The sequence below is a fragment of the Lutra lutra genome, chromosome X (assembly GCF_902655055.1).
Source record: "Lutra lutra chromosome X, mLutLut1.2, whole genome shotgun sequence".
NCBI classification, from domain to species: domain Eukaryota; kingdom Metazoa; phylum Chordata; class Mammalia; order Carnivora; family Mustelidae; genus Lutra; species Lutra lutra.
Window position 1 is genome coordinate 84,954,918 of NC_062296.1, and position 24,167 is coordinate 84,979,084.

The 24,167-nt window shown below is 41.5% G+C and overlaps 1 protein-coding gene across 6 annotated transcripts in view; it reads right to left on the reverse strand.

Moving 5' to 3' along the window:
- The window catches only part of CDKL5 (cyclin dependent kinase like 5), a 230,213-nt gene that overhangs the window by 13,022 nt on the left and 193,024 nt on the right, over positions 1-24,167 (reverse strand). For 3 of the 6 annotated variants that reach the window (XM_047715635.1, XM_047715637.1, XM_047715634.1), the window contains 4 exons: positions 16,985-17,084; positions 12,897-13,019; positions 11,634-11,753; positions 8,456-8,848 (listed from right to left, as the gene is read on the reverse strand). In XM_047715635.1, coding sequence (XP_047571591.1) covers positions 8,462-8,848; positions 11,634-11,753; positions 12,897-13,019; positions 16,985-17,084 — 730 coding nt within the window. In that variant the 3' untranslated portion in view covers positions 8,456-8,461. Of the gene's footprint in view, positions 1-8,455; positions 8,849-11,633; positions 11,754-12,896; positions 13,020-16,984; positions 17,085-24,167 lie in introns of those variants that run through there. The other 3 variants (XM_047715640.1, XM_047715639.1, XM_047715638.1) reach the window with 2 other exon arrangements.

A 24,167-nucleotide genomic window follows, 5' to 3' on the forward strand; every position in this document is an offset into this window, starting at 1 on the left:
CAAAGGTTACTTGGGCCTTTCAAAATAGATTCCGTCTCAGAGGGCAGAAGACTGTACCCCTGAGGTGAGTCTTTGAAGAGACGCTGATAGAAGCGCATCTTTTTTGTCTACCTGGAGCGCGGGTGCCGAGGCCTGCTGTAAAGGCTGCTGCTTCTGTGATCCCAAGAATGGTGCCAGGCTGGGCGCTTCTTAATGCCGACAACTTTACAAGGCTGATGTGAGGATCAAATAGCATAAGTCCATCTGAAGAGTATTAACGGGCTCTCTAGAACTGGCAGTGCAGACCCAGTAACACTGCTTTTTAACTTCAAAGGGGTGCCAACTGAGGCACAAATAACAGCTAGCTGCTATTTATTTAGAACCTCTCAAGTGCTTTGCAGGTTACCATCTTATTAAATCCTCACAACCACCCTATGAAGTCGATACTATGGTTATTTCCATTTAAAGATAAGGAAACTGAGGCACAAAAAAGTTAAGTAACATGCCTAAGGCCACACAAGATGTGACTGACAGAGGTAGGATTCTACTCAGACAAACGGACTCCAGATCCTGTGCAAGATCTTGGCCACTTCACCAGTCTCTGGACCTCCAGTGACCTGTTTCAACGAACTGCTCTATTCTCAAATCAGATCAACTACCACCTCCTGGGAGATGAATGATGGTACATGAATGGCCGTATGTCACGAGCCCCACGTCAGTTTTCTATAGAGGGAGATGCAGCAACTGCCCTGCTCAGTAGTGCTTGAGGGTGTGGGCTTTACAGTGAACACACTAGGCTTTAAATCCTAGCCATGTGACCGTGGGCAAGTTAACATAAAGTCCATAAACCTCAGTTTCCTCATCTATAAAATGAGGCCACTACTCGCGTCACTGAACTGCTGTGACAAGTACGTGCAATAATAGAAGTAAAAGCCTTGGCATTGCGCCTGGCCGTAATAAGTGCTACAAATAGAAAAAATTACAAGCCAACAGAGAGTTTGATTCAGTCTTGATAAAAAGTATAGTTGAAATCACAAGTTTCTGGGACGATAAGGAGAAAAGCACGAGTGAAGAAGTTGGAGACACGGTGTTTTTAAGAATGCACATCACTGGGTTTTAGCTCCCATCCTTTGCTTAAGAGAGATGAAGTTGAAGAATATTTATATATTTATATATGTTATCACACAATTTAAGTCCCTTCCCAAATTAACAATAAGACCAACTAAGCAAATGACCAAAGACAAAACTGGGGGCCTAAAATGGGTCAGTAAATCGGTTCCCACCTCCAACCTGTTTTTGTAAATAAAGTTTTATTGGAACATAGCCACATCCATTTACATATTGCCTATGCTGCTTCTGTGCTACAATGGCACAGACCCTACGGCGCACAGAGCCTCAAATATTTACTATTTCGCAAAAAAAAAAAAAAAAAAAAAGTTTGCCAACCCCCTACTCTAAAACATGAAGAAATACTTCATCTTTGCTTTCTCTAACACCCGGAGCAGGAGGCAGACATCTCTTCCCATCCTCCCAAACCACCAAGAGTGAGTGTCCAGCAACGAGCAAAGGAGACAACACAGCACTCAAGTATGAAAGAAACCAGTTTTCAAAAGGCCAGGAGGGGAAAAAAGCTTTATAAATAGGAGAAAAATAAAAGATTATCATCATTAAGTAACAGGATTTGCCCTGCTTTAACATTACTTTCTGTCCTTTAAACTGCTTTCAACTTCAAAGGCCCATTATCCCCCATTTGAAATCAAAAGAGTCCTTTACAAAGAGGGAACTAACATGGAGATGCTTGCTGTTCAAAAGCGAGGGACCACAATCCTTAAGATGGGGACAGCCTGGTCATCACATCAGTCAGTGCAAAATCTGCATTTTATTAAAGACATTTGGGAAGATCCATTCAAAAATACATTGTGCTCAGTAAAAATTAACCATTTCATGCTGATAATTAAGGTTACCACGGAATAGATATTTGTATAATATTTACAGCAACAATAGAAATTTTACAGAAGTTTAGAATGGAATACATGCCAGAAAAAACTTGATTAAGATGTACCAACACATGATACAAAGAGTTATATAAACACTTTACAAATGGTTCATAATTAGCTTGTGAGGAATTTAAATATTCAACACTTTAAATTCAGTTTGGATTCAAAAATTAAAAAGGTTAACACCACATCACACCCTTGCCACAGTAAAAAGTATGGAATTACACTCTGTATTATGGATTATAAAGTCTGTGCAATTAAGAATTTCCACTGATTCTTCATCTACCACAAATTTGGATGTTACATCATTCTGGCTTATCCATATGTTTAATTTCATGCATGCGTAGGGTTCTCAAAATCACCCTGCCCTGTGTCTTCCCAGATACCCCTTTTGAACTTCCTAGAGACTGAAGAAGCTCAGAACAGTCTTCTAAGTATATACAGAATAACTACCTGAATTCGAAATGGCACAAAGCAATTCTTGGAGATAGGAATTAGGGGCAACTATTTTGTTGGGCTTTCTTGTTTCTGTGAATCCAAGTTTACAGTGAAAATTCACTTTTTGCAATCAAAGCTTACCCCTCCAGCCTGACTCAATCAGTGACCGAGGAGGAAATAAGGAGAGGGAAATAGATTGAGATGACTATACTTGATTGTGTATCTCTAGTGAAAATGGACTTTATACAAGCTTTGCTTTCCATTTTGGAAAATCTAAGCCATGGTGGAGAACTGAAAAGTTCTCCAAGAGAAAAAGCATCATTTTTTTTTTTTTTTTTTTCTTGAAACTCTGAATGCTTTGTAACTAGAGCTTTTCACAACTCTGGCGATAAACACTTTAATCCCCCAACAGGGACAAAAGTCAAGGCATCTACCTTTTCTATTCCTGGGTTTCGTCTAATTAGCCCTGAAGCAGAGCACTAGGACAAGCTTGTCTGTGCCTGAAATGAAATCAGATCAGGCCTTTGGGAAAGTAAAATCCCAAACCAAAGGAAGTCCTGAGGAAATCTTAGCAGTCTGTCAAAACGGAAGGGATGGAGGAACAGATAAGGCCTCTTTCTCCCTGAAACTCTGTGCTGGAAGAGTAACAAACAAGGCAACTTCTAATCTGCATACAACATGGAAACCAATTTGTTTTTAAGATTCCAAAGGAGGATCAAAATGTGACCCAAGGATCAAATGGGGTTCAGAGAGCTTAACCTTGTGTGTAATGAAGGGCCTTAGAAGTGAAGCCAGTTTCACTGCTGCAGTTCTCTGGCCCTAGAAATCCAACGTGCAGACTACTACAAATTTTTTCTGGCAAAACAAAAGACACACCTCCCTCAAATTTGGGAGTAAACAGTTATTGAATGAAGATACAATGTAGGTCATGATCATCTTTAATATCCTATAGGAAATACACAGAAAGGTGGGCCAGCCCCTGGAGTGGAGAAAGGTGGAGGCAGGACCAGGCCTAACGCTGATGAATTAACAAAGCACTAAGGGAAATGAATATTCACGTAGTAACTGACTTGGCACAAGTCTATGATCTTTTATAGTACATTCAATTAAAAAAGAATAGAATAGAATAGGGCAGCAGGCCCAGAGTTTCCTCGCCACCTTACTTCTACCACATTGTGTGTATACAGACAGACGAGGGACTCGTCCTGTCCCGGCTTCATTTTCTTACATTTACTCATGGTTTCGAAGACAGATTTTTTTTTACCCAGCTGATGAATCAGACCTCAAGATATTCTATATCTCAGCTGGTTAAGGTACAAAATGAAGAAATCAGAACCACTTACAAGTTTTTGTTTTTGTAAGATGGTTCTTTTAAGTCTCTGAGAGAAACTTCTCGTGAGATTCTGGCCCTGGAGATGAGCACTTAATACTAAGTGCAGCCCCTTTTAAAGAAACCATTTTAAAAAGTGTAAATCCGTTTTCTCTGCCTACACACTTTAATAGTGATGAACTGAAGGAGGCAAGGAAATATTTCAGTATGTTCTGACTTGGTTCAGTGTATCATACCACATCCCCAGCTCACAAAAGTATGAGTCTGCGGATCTCAGTGCTCGCATGGAGCTCAGTATCCCACTATAATGTAGGAGGTAACGAACTTCTAGATATAAAAGCAGTGCTCTCCAGAAAAGTGTTGTGACCAGGAGAGAATATGCAGATTTCTGAGTCCCAGCGGAATGCTGGGAGTAAGTCGCAATGAGCGATTGCCCTTGCTGAAAGTTGGGTCCCCACCCGGACCTAGGTGAACAGAAATGGACATAGCCTTCTACACACTTGAAAAGTAATCCTCTGGCCTTTAAAAAAAGTTGTACACTTATTGAGTCATTCTCAATACAGAGCTAGAAGAAAATAAATGGCTTTTTTCCTTATTTACTCTAAAAACTAGCTTAAGAAGTGAGGATACTATGACGTTAACTAAGATAAGGGGTGCTGGGAAGGGAAAGTGGGAGAGCATTTCCTAGCGAAGTCCACTAATTTTCAGATTAGAAACATGCTAAACTGGCAAACTCTACAACCACAACATACTTTATAATACATGACGTGACTAGAAACTAACCAGCACAGCTCTGAGCTTAGAATTAAAGTACAACTGCATATGGCAAATCTTAAAGCAGGTTTTAAAACAGATTTAACCAAAGCGTACAGCACAAACACTCCTATAACAGCCACATCACAACCACCCGGAGAGAGTTTTTTTGCTTCTAATCGGTCTGTCATATGCCAATATTTGTAAAGAGCTATTAAATGCCTTGAAGAAAAGACAATGACATTTTCTTTTGGGAGACACAGCTAGAAGCCATGGATGCCTTTGAGCAGTTGGTAAAAATCATGCCAATCTGCCAGGCTGCTGCTTGCTTCTAAATATAGGCCTCGTGGCTCGATGAAAGATTTTCTCAAGATGCTGACCTAGAATTGAAGTTCTCAAACACCTGTAAAGCCCCTCTGGTCTCCTCCCAAAGGATGTACCTTGTAGCAGGCCCAAGACAATGAAAACAAACAGGATTCCAGGGATTCAAAAAGAGTGGTAGAAGATTCTTGCAGAGAATGTGATACTGAAGAGTTTATACCCGCCGTTTCTCCGGTAGCCTGGAGAGAACAAGGACAGAGCCGAGCTCCGCAGAGCAGTGAGCATGGAATCCAGGGACGCAAGGTTTCTCAGCCTCCCCGCCACTGACATTTGGGCCTGGATCATTTTCTGTTTGTGCGGGGATCCTGGGCATGCAGGATGTTCAGCAGCATTCCTGGCCTCTACCCGCCAGATGCCAGTAGCTCCCCCCACCACTGCCGGTTGTAACAACCAACTATGTCTCCCTATATTGCCAAATGTCCCGGGGAGGCAGAACCGGTCCTGACTGAGAACCACTGCCACAGAGACAGCTCACCTGAGCTCCTCAGCATGGAGCACTTTTGATCTGGGGCCCCGCAGAGGCTAACCCTCAGACTGAGACCAAGCGAGGTTCAGTCAAAGTTCATTCAGAACTTCCGAGAAGAAAAACGAGGATGGTGGTAAAGCAAAAGTAGAAAAACAGAGAAACGGAGTTTCTTTTCAAAAGGAGATCGGCAATACTTCCGTAAAACAAAGTAATCCATAAGCCTTCAATTCAGCGGTATTTTGTCCGTTAGGAAGTTAGGGCAGAGAGCAGAATGTGAACATCGTAAAATTTCCCTTCCTAAGGAAAATGCAGACTTTTGTGACTTTAAATCAAATCCTTCTTATCATGGATGGCAATTTTTGTGAGGTCAATGGTTCATCAACCAGAGGAAAACAGCAGTTAAAAGCTAAGAGAGGGCTCATTAGATTTGAAAGAAAACTTGACCATTCCCCTTGGCGAGCAGGAAGAGAACTATACATGCTAGAAATGCGGATTGTAGTTCACTTATTATAGCTTACTGAGGTCAATGAAAAGGCAGAATGGACAAAAGCGGAGACGAGGATAAAAGAGCTACCTCAAAAACACTAGTTGAAAACACTGTAGATATTTTCTGGCTCAAATCTGGGAATGTACGAAAAGTATGTATTGACTCTTCATCAGTTAGGTTTACTTTGCTCTAGGTAGAAGGCAATTATTCTAGCCCTTCTTTGAAGAACCATCATGAATATAAATGTTCTGCAAACATCTGAGATCCCAGTGTTAGCAAGGATGAAAACATGGGAAACCAGCCCCTAGGTGACAACGAGCCTCAAATGCCACGGCATGGCAATGTGACTGCGCAGTTCCTAAGCGCACAGCACAGTGAGAAGTCTTTTCCGGAGGAAAAAAATGTAGTTTCTGGTTTGCAAGGAGGGGGGATACAAGGTACAGATCTAGTAGGAAAAAGAAGAGTTACACACCCTTTTAGAGTCATTAGTATCCAGGCAAAAACTGCTAAGGGTTCACGTCACTTAAATAACTGTGCAGCTTTGCCTGGGAAAAGCCAGAATTCAGAGCTACTTGAACAGTACTGAACTAGAGAAAGAAACAAGATATAAAAAGAACCGAAGAGCATGCAAACTATTGGTTTGAATCAAATCGTTTTAATGATAGTACCCAGTTGAGTTTCATTTTAGTGCCTATTATAACACTTATTAAAATCAAATAAAAAGCACCTTAAAATGACCTCTATATATAATCAATACACATCATTATAGTAGTTATATAAAAATGTAATATGCACACAATTTAAGCTTCAAGGAAACGAAGACCTTTTCTTTATAATCTTTATAATCATCAGAGCTATAATTCTCGATGTCTTGCGGGAGGGGGACAGTAACTCAGCACATTTCAATTATCACTCACTTGATTCAGGGGCTGATCCTCTCAGAATCCTGGGACAAGTAATAAATATTGAGAAATTACCCCTTGAAGGGGTGGGGGTGGGTCTTTAAAAATATTATTGCTAAGAGACTACTTCCAAAAATCGAATTCTCTTGATAGATGATAGTGAGGTGATTTCTGTCAAGAATGGCCCAGAGACACCGGGCTGTAACCCTTGTTGGCCACAGGCCTCGATGATGTTTGAGAGTAACTTGGGAGTCGAAGGAGATCAAATGAGGGAAAGGTCCCATTCTGACCACATGCGTACCGATGTCCATGATAACCTTGTTATAAATGGACAGTCCCAGGAAGAAAGAGTGAGTATAGCAGTTTTCTCTACATCTGTAATTGCTTCAGGAGCCTTGTAAATATACTGCAAACAATAACAGCAGAACATTTGGAAAGAGAAATGCCACACCCGGATGTCCCGCCCCACCAGCCAAGAGTCTGCGGCATCGTGCACAGGACTCAGGAGCACAGAGCTGGTTTGCAAGAGCTGCAGCAAGGTGCCTCTTGCAACCTCGCAACCTAGGAATGTTCACGGGCAAATCTTTGGTCTACACTCTACACGAACGCTAAGGAGAAAAGCAGATTCTCTCAACAAAGACCCATGAGTAACCCTGGACCTATTCTCCCCTCAGGTGCAAGGAACGTCCCTGGATGCAAACAGGAGCCGACCGTGAAGACAGAGACGAGGCCTGCTAGAGTTCTCACTGGCCTGACCGACTTTCTTGCCTATGGGTTCGGGAGGAGATGCTGCATCTTATCTGCTACCAAGGATCCCGTCTAGAGGCTACGGCGGGGCCTACAAGTTGAGCACGGTTCCCACTGTAAGTCACACACAGCCGCAATTCAACTCCCTTGATTAGAAGTATAATACTCACTTCATATCACAAATGTATAAAAATATGGCAGATAGTGTCATAATGATACTTTCTTTAAGTGATTATATTTATAAAACAGACAGATATTTACCATATATATATATTTATATATAGAATAAAATACTCCTGATGCAATATATAAATGTTACTGTTTAGTTTTTATAGAAACTACTGTAGCTGTCCCACTGCTTCACAATGTTCCAAACAGCTCAAAATAACTTTACATTTAACATAAAAGGTATGATTAGAACAGTACAATATTAATTATAAATAAATGTTACAAATCCTATCAAATATGGAAGTTTAGAAAACAATTTAAGACATACAGTTAGTTCATCTGCTAACCCTTCAAAGGGATACTCTTGGATTACAATAAACCCCATATTTAGTTTAGGCCGGGAAAAAAAAAAAATCTGTGGTAAGGGCATCAGTCGACATGAATTTTTCTATCCCTTGCAGTACCAGAACACATCCTGGCTTTCCCAAGTTCAACAGGGATTGCACTAAAGCTGGAATGTACAGGGGAGAAATTGGCAAGAATGTCTTCTTCCTCAATGGCACACTCTATCCACTCTCACACAAGATCCGTGGGGACTGGGGGTCCCTAAGGAACTCCTGCGGCTCTAAGATCCCTGACTACCATTTGCGGCCGTGAGGAGCCGGAGGGCTCCACACATACAATATTGCACTCACCTTCATAAAGCTGAAAATACTGGCTGACCACCCCAGCCCAGCTCACTCCCCACCCCCCACCCCTCCCGTCCCCTCCCCACTGGCTTACCTACCCCCCCACCCCCTACCCCAGCACACATTACAAGGCTGTCTCTTTTAAATCATTCAGATTTGGCATTCGAGACCGATTTGTTCTGTTATAGGGGTGCCCATTTGGCCCACTCTTGGCACCCAGCTGTTCAGAGTAGGAAGGCCCCTCTGTGGCACTCCGGGTCACAGAGGACACGTGCCAACCAGAGTCCATCTGACCTGGCAGCTGGAGGGCTGGTCTGCCCTTTGGTGTGGGCTCCTGCCGGATGTTACTGCTCGCGCCAGAGGCCTGGCTCAGAGGGTGGATCCGAATTTCTGAGAAGGAATTTTTGGCTTGTTGAGTTGTTAAGGGCTGGAAGCGGGGGTCTGAGGAAGCCGGGTGATTTGAGGCGGAAGAGAGATGTAACAGCTTGCGCAGTGATTTTAACGGCTGGCTCTGAAAGAAAAGATGAGAGCGCGTATAGGACTTAATTTAGAGTAGACTCGAAAGCTGGGAGAGACGGAGCACAGATCTGAGATGACTGCACGCAGCCAGCGGCGCAGGCACAGGGGGAGGAGGGGCGAAGTCTAGCCTTAGCCTTATCTGTCTTTTTGTTCTTGTTCAAACAAGATCCAAGTTAGTTATCTTTAATGAAAAAACCTAGCAATCTAGAGAAGTCTAGAGCTGGTGTGGTGGCTGATCAAAGGCTCAGGCACCTTCTATCTGGCTGCATCCCATCTTTACAGGGGGGAATCTCACGCCTCAGCCAGCAGGAAGCAGCAAAAGGAACACGCCTGTCCCTTTTTGAGAAATCTTCGCAACAGCTCCATATAAACCTGCCACTTATTTTTTCACCAGCCAGGACTCAGCCATTCAACCCTATCTAGCTCGCGGCAAGAGAAAACTGAAGAAATGGAAGGTTTTGATTAGGTAGCGACCTACTCGCCTAAAAAACACACACCCCCTTCTGTTCTGATCACCCCGATCTTCCCTTTCCCTTGACACTGTAAAATCTCAATGTTCCCTTTCTGTGCTTTTTTTTTTTTTTTTAAAGATTTTATTTATTTATTTGAGAGAGAGACAGTGAGAGAGAGCATGAGCGAGGAGAAGGTCAGAGAGAGAAGCGGACTCCCCGTGGAGCCGGGAGCTCGATGCGGGACTCGATCCCGGGACTCCAGGATCATGACCTGAGCCGAAGGCAGTCGTCCAACCAACTGAGCCACCCAGGCGTCCCCCCTTTCTGTGCTTTTACTTTTTTCAGGGTGGGGGTAAGATCTGAGCACTGAAAAGTGAACAAAGCAGAGAAAAACAAGCAAAAGCCCTACAGACTCTAAATTAACGCAACGGACTCACAGGAGGCTCTGGATTCCTAACATGGGCTCACAGCTGCCCTGCTTCTCTCCTGGGTGGCTGCGGCCCGGATTCCACACATGCTGCACTGCGGAGGGGATTGTACTTCAAGGCAGAAGGGAGGGTCCTGGCAGCCACCTACCCGGGACACTGGGCAACTCTTCTCAGGCGACTGCTGAACCACGGCTCCCCCACCAGCGAAAGGGGCTCACTCCCCTCTCCTCCTCTATGTAATGTGCGATGAGGCTTACCATCAGAAGCGGCATGTGAAAACACCCTGAAATTCAGGGCCCTCGACAGGGACCCTGCACTCAAGATGTACCCCTAGCCTCTGGCTACCAAGTCTCAAGGGCCATGCGTTTAAGGGCTTGGCAAAGTTTTAATAAAATGTTGATGATCTCAAGGAATACTACAAGATCTGAAGGATCAGAGCACTGAAATCGAAGGGAAATTGCTTGAGAATGGACTCAGAAATTGCTCCTAAGGAAGCATCTGCCATGGCTATTCCAGGGTCTGTCCACAAAAGCTCTGTGGTCCCCAGGGGAGGTGGCACAGCACAGTGTACATCCCAAGTGCTCCAAGTTATGTTTTTTGTTACTGAAACTGGTATGATAACACAATAAGACTCCTGGTGATTTTTATAGCCCTGACCACATGTGACTGTTGAGCAATTACAATAATTTGGGTCCAGCTAGAGATATAAAGTAACCTGAAAACAGCTTCTTAGCAAAAAGAAATGGCTACACAAGGAAGGTTCTAAAGCCCCATACTCTTTTTCATAAAACTGGGAAGAGAACATCAGGCTGTCATTCAGAGCCTTGTGCTCTTAGTTCGGATACATAGCCAACAACTTGGGTATCTGGTTCTCTACACCCTTTCTATCACCTTCCCTGCCCTTAGCCGGTATTATGTTAGAAGCAGAAAACATAAATGGTTGGCCAAATACAAGTGAAATTTGGGAATTCCCATCAGTGGCTCTGAGTAATAGTTAAAGAAAGTAAACAACAAACCTATAAAAATAGACCCTCTTTGTCCAAATCACAGAAATCTGTGGCCATCTATAGGTATAAGCAATTCTAGAGCTCCAAAAGCTCATCAGGTTGTCAGAAATTACAGTACAGAGGCATACTAGCTTTATAAAAATTTTAGTATCATCAAAAACAAGTTAAATTATGTCACTGTACTCACTAAGGGATACTGAAAAGATGCAATATTACATTTCCAATCATAATAGTTGTCCAAAGGAGATACACCTCAGTTACATCAAAAAATTTACTGATTCATTTTCTGTTTATCCCCATTATGGCAGATAAATGCAGTTATATAATATTGCATAATATGCAGTTCCTAATACAACTGTTTGATTTTCTATCAAAAACTGTATCAATTTCAGAAGCTTATTCTTTCAAGAAAGGTTATCATATCTGTCTTTCAAGGCCTAATTCGTATGCTGCCACATTTAACGAAACCTTCATCTTCCCACTACCTCTCACCCCCCCCCCACATTTTATGGCATGCCTCACTTTTTTACCATGAATTATGGTTATTTATAGATTTTCTCTCTCTCCCAGGACGTTAGTATTTATGGGCTGGGACCACATCTTCATTATTCCCCTTACACCACTCTAACAACTACCAGCTATCTTCCCCGACCCAGGGCTAGGTGAAGGCTAATGGAAGCTCACTTTTTTCCCCATTTGGACATGGGTCACTGAAACAAGATTCATCTGGACTCCCAAGATGCATCTGCTATTCACAGTGAGGGTATATCCTGAGGAGGCTCCCAGCCTGGTTGTAACACTAAGGCTGAATTCCTCAACCTTGCCCTCCTCTCAAGCGAGATAGTCACTGCAGAGTCTAAGAATCTAGGAGCTTTATAGGCACTACTCACTTGGGTCTGTAGATCAGAGATCTTCTCAGGACGCCACTCCTTTGGTCTGCTGCTCGGGGTGCTAGCAGAATGAATGGCTTTCTGTAATGTCAGTAGATCAGGGCCATCAGAATTGGGCACCTAGAGCAGAATATGGGCAAGGATTCAATAAGAACCCCAATAAGCCCTACTTAGCTATGCAACCACACCCAAGAGGAGAACAAAAGCAAATCAAAGGAAACCAAACCTCGACCCCACCCCTCAATAAAAAAGGAAACCAAAACTCTCCCAATGTTCACAGTGCAAGTGATGCCAGTTAAGTTCTGCTTCCCTCTTAATAATTTTCCCTGTATTAGGAAAAATTGGCAGATGTCATGCAGCTTTGTTAAAACCTCAACCCTTAAAGCATTCCCATGCTGTTAGTTTCAGTCGCTGTAAGAGAGAGCAGTTAAGTTGGGCTGTACCAGAAACTGCTGTCGTATCCTCATCCATATTGCAGTTAGGTTATGAACCAGTTCAATAAAACAAAAATTTGCTCCTGCTGGGAAAATGATCCAAACACTGTATTTGGTGGTGCCCAAAGAAGCCTAGCAGGCTTTCAAGGATACTGAAGTGGGAGAAGTATGGTTTGAATCATATTCCCAAGACACCACCGAGTAAATCTGGGTCTAGCATTTCACAGTATGAAAATCCTGGAACTTTGTGCCACAAACTCCAGATGAATGCAATTGGTACTTTCACCGATTTTGGTGAACGCAGAATAATGCCAAATGCCAAGCAAAAGCCCTGGCTTTACACTAAGTGGCCAGCAAAAGCTAGAGCCAGGCGAGGAAAAAGCAAATCACCGACTAAGAAAAGTGGAGTCTGCTGGCTCACTCAATTTGGTCAATTCAACTTGGTTTCAAAGAACAAACTGCCAACCAAGTGTTAACAGACTTTGTGAGCCAAATGAAAAGACATGGTTAGTTATAAATGTTAATCAAATTCTCTACAGGAACTAAGGGATTTTATGAATGCCGTCTGCCCACAAGTGGCTAACCAGACAACCCAAACTAGCCTTTCACTAGTTTGTTTAGTAGCCTTTTAGGCTTCAACTTCCTTAACTGATTCACAAAATCCAGAATGGCAAAGAATTGATATTTTAGTAACTTTATGGAACTGGCTCAGGTACTTAACTAGCACAAAGAGAATATGACCTCATGAAAATACAAGACATGCTGTGGTCATCAGTAAAACAAGTTTACTGGAGCAGTGTGCAGGGCTACCGTACGTAAAAATGGGTACCATGGGTGGAGTGACTACAGGAAGCTTTTTCAAAGAAGAACTATGCTTTAAATGATTCTTTGAATTAAAAAGAGGAAAGAGGGATTTCTTGATGCTTGGATTCTCCCCGTTGGTGGAATCTGTCTGCAATATAAGATACAAATAAACTAATTGCAAAAAAAAAAAAAAAAAAAAAAGAAAAGAAAGAAAAAAGAAAGAACAGAAAAGAAAAAAGAAAGAACAGAAAAGAAAGAAAGAAAGAAGAAAAAGAAGGGTATTCTTACTGAAACTCCTAGCCCTTGGGAGCCCTGATACTGTTCAATGTTAACGGTCACTTAAGGAAACTCTGTGCTGTGTGTGTACCTAGAGGAGTTCTGTGTCATTTCTCACCTGGACATGGAGATGCCAACAAAGTAAATTCAAAACCTGCAAAAACTTCAATATATATAAAGAACATGCGGTCATGATCCTTACCTATAATGGGAATGCCTAGAAACCTACGTACATCTAGTCACACTGAGCTTAGGAATAAGATTATTGTAAAGAATTGTGTTTAAAGAGCTACTAATGAACGTCAATCTTTTCCTAATTGCTAGAGAGGACTTCAGTGACTAAAGCATTGACCACGTGATCTGCCTATGGGGAAGAGGATACAGCAAACCCTTTTCGACATGGTCAACTCCTGAACCAGAAAACATCACATGGTCTACCATCATGGAAGAAGCCTGGTTCTATGCTGTTAAAGAAATATTCACTCCAGGGAAAATATGTGGCACCATTCACAATATAGGTTTTCAAAGTGAAAAAACAGAAAGTTCAATCTTTAAATTGATGCACGATTACCAATTGAGATACTAACTAACTAGGGTACAATTACCAAGTTGGCAAAGTCACCATATGCTCTGAGGGCTTATGTAACTCTGGATATGGAACTGAAGCCAGATTTCCCAAGGCGGCTTCCAGATTTGCTTGAGTCAAAGCAGGCACCTTTGCAATACAGAATTATTTTTTGGCACCACTTTTCCCTGTTTTGGATAGCTCAATTGTTGGAGAACTAGCATATATATGAAGGTATTCAGATCACCTTGTATGAAGCCATTCAATTAAGATAGCCCATCGAAGGTTCCTCTTCCTACAATGGGATCCCGGGGAAGAGTTTAACTTACATCGCTAAGGAAGCCACAGGAGAGTTCCCAGGAATCAGGGGCCAGAGGCCCTGGACCGGCGATGGGCCTGCGGCAGGTACTGAGCCCGGGCCTGCTATTTAGAAGAACCCACCTCTAGCTCTCCTGACTGATCGTGTGACTTCGGGCAGGTTACAACTTGCCTGGGCAGTCCTCTATCCATGAAATAAAGGTGTTACAACTAGATTTAGGACCCAGTGAGGTTTAAAAATGTCCTGTTTCTCTACATGCACTGGGTACATATTTCTTTCCTTCCTTCCTTCTTTCTTTCTTTCCTTTTTTTTTTTTTTTTTTTTTTTGAGTTTTATGCAAAGGCCACAAAGCTTTAAATCTTTCTAAGCTGGTTTACCTAGTTTCCTTTTGCTGAGTTCTAGAAAGTGAAAAAAAGGTAACTTTAATTCTGTTACAACGCTTACTTGAAGAAGGCAGAGTTGACGTCACATTAGGCTTAGGAGCCTGAGGTCTGGTAAAATACAGAGAGCTCTTTGGAAATCTTACTCTACAAACCAAAGTCCTTAAAAAATTTTTTCTTCTAGGGTGGCTGGTGGCTTAGGCAGTTGGGCATCTGACTCTTGATTTTTGGCTTAGGTCGTGATCTCAGGGTTGCTGAGGCTGAGCTCTGCTTTGGGCTCTGGGCTGGTTGTGGAGCGTATTTGGGGTTCTCTCGCTCCCTATGCACCCTCTCTCTCTCTCAAAAAAAATGTTTTTTTTTTTTTTAATAAAAGATTTATTTATTTATTTATTTATTTGACAGACAGAGATTACAAGTAGGCAGAGAGGCAGGCAGAGGGAGAGAGAGGAGAAAGCAGGCTCCCTGCTGAGCAGAGAGCCCGATGCGGGGCTCGATCCCAGGACTCTGGGATCATGACCTGAGCTGAAGGCAGAGGCTTTAACCCACTGAGCCACCCAGGCGCCCCATCTTTTTCTTTTAATTAAAAAATGCAGAGGCACAACTTTTGATTTGTGAGGCTTAAAGCACTGTGGCCTATATAGAGATATTTTGCAGTTACTTTACATATGGAAAATGAAATGTATACAAACCTTAAAGAAGTTTGAGTGGAGAGGATGTTGGAGAATAATTATTTTCTTATTTGCCCTAATCTATACTATTTGAAAATCTAAAATTGAACCAGATCCTGAATAATAGAGTCAGTCAACATGTATACACTCAATTCATGCCCTGGTGAGCTAGGGACTTTAGGTTAAATGTTAGTCTAATGCAGACAGACATCAAAAGCCAAGTCTATGCACAAAACACCTTCAATTCCTTGGTTCCTGCTACTTTCTTCCACTTAATTACCCCACAGTGGCTACAGACCTGAGGTTAAAAACAAAAACAAAAACCTCAAAATAAAAATAACAAGGGTTAGGAGAGATAGTCTAAGTTCAATGTTCATGATGGATAAATATGTTCTACAGACAATGATAACAGTTTTATTGTATTAGCACTTTAAATATTTTAAGCTTTTCCACTTTAATAAATCAGGTCTATTTTGTTCATCCCATCTAAATAATAAATGTAGCAATATTTGACTGAGTGGCATTTTGATGTGACATTTTGCTTTAAGTGAATTTCAGGTAGAGATATAGGCAGCTTTTTAAAAAACGTGAATGCTTCAGGAAATATTATGCAGCCATTAAAATGAAGATAATAAGATCAGTGTAGTAATATATATATTATAGGTATGTGTGATCAACAGATATACTATGAAAAGTCAGAATACAAAACTGTACAAGGATTATTATTATTTAAAACAAACTAAAAAACCACCTTCTTTCTACAAACATATGCATAGACTAAAAAGCTAGGAGGAAAAATACCAAAGTCCTAATGCTACTTGTAATAGGGTAATAAGATCAGTGTGACAGGGTGATAAGATTAGAAATGATCATTTTTTTTTTCTCAATTTTTCTAAAAGGAAAAACATCAATTTCATAAATATGCAAGTGAAAGAATAATCTAGAAACATTATCTAGGAAGGTCTTTATTAATACTTCCAGAACATCTAGGACCTTACTTTGGGTATTACATTCTGTGCTAATCATCTATCTCATCTTTACTTACCACTGAGTCATAATCCTAGAATCTTTTTTCCTTTTTAAAAAATGAGAGTCAATCATGTATGAAGGAGAAATAGAAACAAAAGCGTTTAAAATAGCTGATTCAACACTGTCTGGCCCTGGAAGTACCATAAAGCAAAGGGGGAAGCAGGCCTCACGTGGGTGAAGAGTTTCCTGCTGGCCTAGAGGCCTGGCTTTCCCATGTTTCCTCACGTCACTAACCAGTAGGATCCTTGCTTGGGTGGTTCAGTGATGTGATGTGCACGGTTCCATGGAGCCAAACCTTGGTTCAGGCAGAGGGCTCCCAGGAGATTAGACTCGTTCTATTTCACAGTTCAGTCACAAGATAAACATGTCTTCCTACTAAAGCAAGCCCTGAAATGTCAAATACTATTCTCCTCTCTGTGATTATGCGGCCCAGAAATGCACTTTGTCAACATGGCAACTGGAAAACCAGCCAGGGAAGAATAATGAATGATGGTTAGTTATAAATTTCAAGATTTAAGCATACAGCAAAACCATTTCCTAAGTTTTCACACGTGTTTAACCCCCAAAGAAAAAAACCCTGCAGTTTCATAGTTTCTACATGAATATAAATCCACATGGATGTTTACCGAGAGAGGTTAGTGCTCTCTCCCATCCAAATTAAATTTCTTCTATTCCTGGAGAGTCTGTGGAATCTAGAAAAGGCTCTGTGAGAGGAGGATAGTTGGATAGAATTTAGAAAGACACATATACAATGTACGCATGTCAAATCTCAGTAAGAAAATAATTCACTTTCATTGCCACATCCAAAATGTCAAGTACCCACAGACTAATGCAGACTCGTGTGCCACTGTATACAGAAAGTAGCCATCTACTTACTGTTTGAGATTTCTTCTTTTTCTTTTTCATTGACCTGAAAAAACCTTGTTTCTCCTTTTCCTTGAGTTGTTCAGAATGACTAATGTTTTCAGGACTTTTCCTAAATGGGAAGACATTTTTATCATATTGATCTTTCAATCTTTCTCCTGCCATTCTATGACAAGTACAATGAAACTAAAAAATGCATGAAACCAGATTCAAACAGCCTGACAAATCAAGCACATAGGTAAAGAGCCTCTAAAAAGCACAGGGGGGACTGAATCTATCAGCCATGGTTAATGATTAGCCTTTGGCACAGCTCGCTTGAACTGGCCATTTGATCATTATTACAAATGATCTGGTAACTGCGCTGCAGAGTCTGAAAAGCACACAGTTTAAAGGATGGATGCCTTTTTCATAACCCTCCAAGGGAAAGAGCTGAAACATTTTCAGTATCTTTGTTTTTCTATTTACCTTTCTAAAACCAGCTTGAGAAGTTCATAATTAGTGGCTTGCCAAGATACTGAACATAAAAAAACAAAACAAAAAAACAATGGTGCTACAGAAGCACTGTAAATAAAAGTAAAAATTACCTCAAACTGAAAAATCCCTTCATAAAAACCTTTTACCTATTTATTGGAACTAATTCGAAAAATAGATCCAGTAAGAACATGGACAAGATGAATGCTTCAATAAAAAGTACTCATGGAAAAAAAGCTTCTAACTGAAAATAACGGACAACATTAAGCTTCATGCCACACTGACTCCATCAGGTATTTTAACACAAATAGGAGGCATTAACAGACAGCAAACAGAACACCGTGGCCTTATTAAGTTGATGACTCGTATGTTAACAAAGGTCCTGTATTACTTAATTTCATTTACAGTCTTTAAAAAGCAACTCAACTGGTGCTACTCTTCAAAAAGACACATTCCATGGGCTCTATTTTAAATTTTAACATATGACTGTGCAAAACCATTTTCTCAAATGATTGAATTCCTTCTATTAGCTATTCCCTAAAATCAAGAGCCAAACATTAAAGGTGAGAGTTCATTCATATTTAGTGATTTTAGAACACGCAATGGTGATGAAGTTACTACAATATCTAAGAAAATAATGAGCAAGTAGCATTCTTGATGAAATCCATGTGGAGACAGTAAACATCTATATAAACTGTTACAGAACCACAGGCTAGAAAACACAAAGCTATCAAAAATAAATCAAATCTTCAAAAAATTTCAAGTAATCTAAAGGAATACAAATATAATACTAAGTGAAAAACTACAAGATTCAAAACTTGCTACATAAGGGGAGCCTGGGTGCCTCAGTGGGTTAAGCCGCTGCCTTCAGCTCAGGTCATGATCTCAGGGTCCTGGGATCGAGTCCCGCATCGGGCTCTCTGCTCGGTGGGGAGCCTGCTTCTCTCTCTCTCTCTCTGCCTGCCTCTCCATCTACTTGTGATCTCTCTCTGTCAAAAAAATAAATAAAATCTTTAAAAAACAAAAAAACAAAAAACAACTTGCTACATAATATGATCCTAATTGTATTAAAAAGAAAAAAAAAGATGGGTGCCTGGGCAGTACAGTTGGTTAAGCATCTGACTCTTGGTTTCAGCTCAGGTCATGATCTCAGGTCATGGGATTGAACCCTGCTCAGCAGGGAATCTGCTTGGGATTCTCTCTCCTTCTCCCTCTGCCCCTCCTGCTTGTGCTCTCCCTCTCTCTCAAATAAATAAGTAAATCTTTAAAATAAAAAGGCATATATGTGTACACACACACACACACACACACACTTTTTAAAGGCAGGCATAAAACAAAATAAAATCTTAACAGCTACCATCTCTGGGTAGAAAGATTATTGGTGATTTATTATTTCTTCTTTTTAGTTTCAATATCAAACGTGTACCACAGATATAATAAAAAGGTTGTACAAACCACAGAAAATTTATTTGAAAACCCCAAAACTCAAGATCTAAGACAACAAGGGAAGAGACTGAAAAAGAGAGACAGATGGAGAGACAGATTAAAAAACAGGAAAACATGACTCTGTGAAGGAGCAATGATCATTTCTTCCTAAGTGTCTAGCCTAAAAGTTAATGGGAATACCAAGGAAGTAAAAATTGGGACTGTAGGCCCAAGTGGTCCTGAAACTCATTAGGACCTACAATCATTGACAGTTCCAAGTTCTGAAGTGAAAATTTCATAATATAACACAACCAATAAAAATAGGTAGCATCAGAACTCAGAATGATACATTTATAGTTTTGGAAGCTAGAAAACTTCAGATATGATGGCATAGGTAGAGAACAGAAGAGTGGAAAGTTCGGGTTCTAAGGAATACAGCAAATACAGTGTAGTTTGCTGGAATCACAAGAGGACAACTCTCAGAACTGAAAGGAACCTCACATAGCATCTAGACCAACCACCAATACTATTTTTAATGCCTTATAATAACTTACAAAAGTTAAAGAACTATTTGCTTATGTTACAGCTTATGTCCTTCCATAATGGGGTCTGCACCTAACCTAGAAGCACAGCAAAGTATTTAGATAAACAGGGAAATTTATTTTTATTTATTTATTTATTTATTAACCCAAACAGAACGTAAGTCTAACAAAATCTCCAAGGTCTGCTGAGGGTCAATATAAAAGTGCTTTCTGCCAATCCAGGAAATCTTTAAGGGGGACACATTCATCATGACTGCAAGCTCAGGATGGGAATGGGCATTACTGTAAGAATGCTAACGCTGGCGTGAGAGCAAGAGAAGGCTTTGAGACACTAATCCTACAAGGAACAGATCTGGGATGGGAAGAAAAGTCTATCCAGTAAGAAGAAAGTGAGGGGGGCCAATGAGAAGGGTAATGAATGAGAAACAGCAGGACGACAAAAAGCCCAGGGTTTGCAGTCCCTTGTGAGCATAAAATGCAGGAAGATCAGAGACCCTCTGTAGGGTCTTTTCAGAGACACTGGATAAACTAGAGCCCAAGGAAAGGAGGAATGATGAAGAAAACATCTTCAGATTGAGACTGAGCAGAAGCGGTGGGGCCAAGACAGGCAGGGAAAGATCCCAGAGACCAAAACAAAGAAGGAAATAAGTTACCCTTGAACTACAAAGATGAAAGCTATGAGTGAAGCATGAGTGTGTGTGTATCACGAAAGACACAAAAAGGAAGTCAGAGAGAAAAAGAGTGCAAGTGGGAGAGAGAGAGAAAAGGGAGACAGAGAAAGGAGAAAGAGAGGGAGAAGCTACATGGACACATACACATACAGAGAGTTAGAGAAATAGAGGGAGAAAGCCCGGAAGATAGACTCAGAGAGAGGCAGAGGTGGAGAGAAGCCGCCTGGAACACAGGCACCTGAAGAGCTGTGTGTTGTACAAAAGAATAAAGACAGAGACTAGATCAGTTACAATGGGTACTATACCATAACTTATCTCATCTGTGAATTCTGGACCCTCTGATTATACGGGGTAGAAGCAACAGACGGTCCAAGAGGAGCAGCACGAGGGAAGGACAAATGGACGATCACATCCATCTCAGGTACAGGCTTTGAGAAGGACCACCCAGCTAGTCACCTGGCACATTATCCGGGGCCGATCAAACAGCTGGGGTGGGGGTAGGGGGTAACAACCTCCCCTACTCTGGTATCCTCTAACACAACAGCTGTTTTATAAGGGGTTAAGAGGAAAGAGAGAATGCAAGACTCCCCTAAAAAAGGAAGGAACTAAAGTTGACTGAATGGAACTCAACCAACACTTATGGAGTCCAGTGTATGCGGTGGGCCTGGTGTTAGAGGTGTTGGGGCTAGAGAGAAAAATAAAACAAGGAGTGAGATGAGAAGCGGCTCACAGACTCAAGGTGGGATACCCACAGGTTCGCCAGAGGGTCAGACGTTGGTGCTTCAGTACAGCAGTGTGACTCCTTCCCTGCTACTCCCCTCCCCTGGCCATGTGACTAAACTAGTCAGCTGATGTCTAGGAAAACAATCAGTGAACCATTTTATGAGTTATGGTGGCAGGCGATAATGGATGCCAACATATTCATAACTTAACCAGAAGAGAAAGCCTGGGGCTGTGTGCAGTGACAGCAATCCTTCACTTACCTTAATTACTGGGATTCCTACAAACGGTATTTTATATACTTTGCCTTTTTAAGGAAAGTTAAGAACAGCCTGTTTTAGAAATCTATATGCTTCATGGATATCTATTCTACATATGAAACCATGAAGGCCAGAAATGATATTCCTAACGGGAGCCTGAGAAAAGACAAAAATACCCCTCACCTCTCCCTGGCTATTATTTGGGATTTTTCTCCCTCTTCACACTGTATTGTTGCCCAGGATTACTTCTTGCCTGTCAACCTCAGTGCCAACTGCTAAAACTGTGCATAAGAGTAGACAGGCTTTGGGGGACCTGGCTGGCCTCTGTCGGTTGAGCAACCGAATATTGATTTCAGCTCAGATCATGATCTCAGGGTCACAAGGTGGAGCGCCACGTTGGGCTCCACGCTCAGCACAATCTGCTAGAGATTCTCTCTCCTTCTCCCCGCCACCCCTCCCCACGCTTGTGCACATGCATTCTCTGTCTCTGTCCCTAGAATAGGTAAATTAAGATCTGAAGGGAAAAATAAAAGAGTCAACAGGCTTATAGGGAGGGAGGAGGTGTTTTCCCATTAGTAAAGATGGATCTGACTATATTAACTCTGTTTTTTGTTCTGAGATATTCTGGCTTATCTCCCAGTTCTAGGCTGGACTCTGGATAGCTAAGATGGCCAGAATAGCCACTCTGGATATTATACTACAGTATCAACTACTTTAAAATATGATGCAGTGGGACGCCTGGGTGGCTCAGTTGGTTAAGCAGCTGCCTTCGGCTCAGGTCATGATCCCAGCGTCCTGGGATCCAGTCCCACATCGGGCTCCTTGGTCTGTGGGGAGCCTGCTTCTCCCTCTGCCTCTGCCTGCCACTCTGTCTGCCTGTGCTCACTCTCTCTCTCTCTTTCTGACAAATAAATAAACCTAAAATCTTAAAAAAAAAAAAGAAAAATATGATGCAGTAAGTCAGTCTTTCCATTCCAACAATGAGTACACTCTAGAAATATTCTCGTCCCAAAAGAAATGGAATCACCACTATCAAGGAGAAACAGACTGCCCTTAGGCAAGTGACAATTTAGGAAGAGCGACTCACTGTGTTACCATAGCAAGGCTTGTTCACGTTTTTGTACGTTATCAAGCTGCATTTCTCTCAAATATACACAATATGGTGAATGAGATCTCTTGTTCAAGAAAAAAAAAATCAAGGTAAGTTCAATGAATGACTTAGACCAAGTTAGACTGTGATGCCCAAAGGAGAAGGGTATCATAGCAGCATTAACATGAGGAGCAGTGGGAACAAAAGAACACTGCGATTCAAACTGGTAATTCTGAAACTCTCTCAAACTTCAAAATAGCATTATCAAAGTAGGGATGACTTGATGAAGGCTTGTCTAAAGTCTAAAGTTCAACATCCCAATTTTACCTGTTAATTCTTTAAAAACAAAAACAGAAACTACAACTGTTTTCAGGTTTCTACATATACCTTACCCAAACAAGCTCTATTCAAACTGACTATCCAAAAGACAGAAACAATGTTGTTAATACTACCTATCCCACATTTGGATTTAGTTTTGGTCTGACCTACCTAATTTTGATAGAACTATGTTAATCTGTAATTGATTCTTTTTTTTTTTTTTAAGATTTTTATTTATTTATTTGACAGAGAGAGAGAGAGAGCGAGAGAGGGAACACAAGCAGGGGGAGTGGGAGAGGGAGAAGCAGGCTTCCCGCCGAGCGGGTAGCCTGATGTGGGGCCCGATCCCAGGACCCTGGGATCACGACCTGAGCTGAAGGCAGACGCTTAATGACTGAGCCACCCAGGCGCCCCCGTAGTTGATTCTCTTTTTAAATCATCACCACTCCATTATGCAACATCCAATAGGAAAAACAATTTCTTCTCTACCTACTTAGTCTCACAATTGAGATGCTATTCTCATGGCTTATGAAAGCCTCACTTGAAAACTGTCCAAGCTGGTAACTACAAGCTGTACCTGTGCTCCCAGGTTAATGTATAGGAGAGCTGGTCTACAGTCATATGGAAAAAGAATGCAGCAAAGTTTCTCAGTGAAGGAAGTGGAGGGGAGACATGTGGTAAGTCATACTGAAGTTAGAGGACATCCATGATAAAAACTGCTGCAGCTAACAGTAACAATCACAGTGTGCCCGGCACTGCTCTCGGTGCTCCTGGTGTTTTCTCCCGTTTAATGATCATGTTAATCCTGGGAGGGAGGTAGTATTCGTAGGCCTATTTTTACAGATGAGGAAACTGAGGGGCAGGGGTTAAAGTCACACCGACAGAAGGTGCCATTAATCAAGATGTCCGGGGGTGCCTTGGTGGCTCAGTGGAAGCCGCTGCCTTCAGCTCAGGTCATGATCTCAGGGTCCTTGGATCGAGCCCCGCATCGGGCTCTCTGCTCAGCAGGGAGCCTGCGTCCCTCTCACTCTCTCTGCCTGCCTCTCTGCCTACTTGTGATCTCTCTCTGTCAAATAAATAAGTAAAATATTAAAAAAACAAAAAACAAAAAACACAAGATGTCCTATTTCTAGAGTCCAACCTCTTAGTCACTAATGTTAAAACTCTCATTCAATAAATAAGGCAATGGATGTAAACGAAAACATTTATAGCTTTAAAAACATTGTTTTTACTACTGGTTTAAAAATAATGAAGTTATTTTTACCATAGGGCACAGAAGCACTAAAACCTCGATACAACCCGCCAGCAGGGTGAAAACTGCACCCCTGCACAGGTTAGGAGCACCAACGGATGTAAAACCCTTCTGTGACTTCCAGCAATAAACACCAGAGTTGGAATCCGATAGAACGGCTCTATTCTAAATTTGCAGTGTTATGGTGATGCACCACTTTATTCCAGGTAGAGCACTAGGTGGTTTTATGAAGTACACATCAACACCCCTCACATCTAGATTATGGGCAGTCCTCTTTGGGCAGCTGAGAGTATAAAGTCTATGTTACTAAATTTTTTTTTTTTTAAAAAGGTCCTTACTCCCCAGACAGATCCTGCTGATGAGACTTAATACTTGATATAACTCTCCCTAAATTTTTACTACATATGACTCAAAGAAGATAAAAAAGGACAAACAACTGGCACATC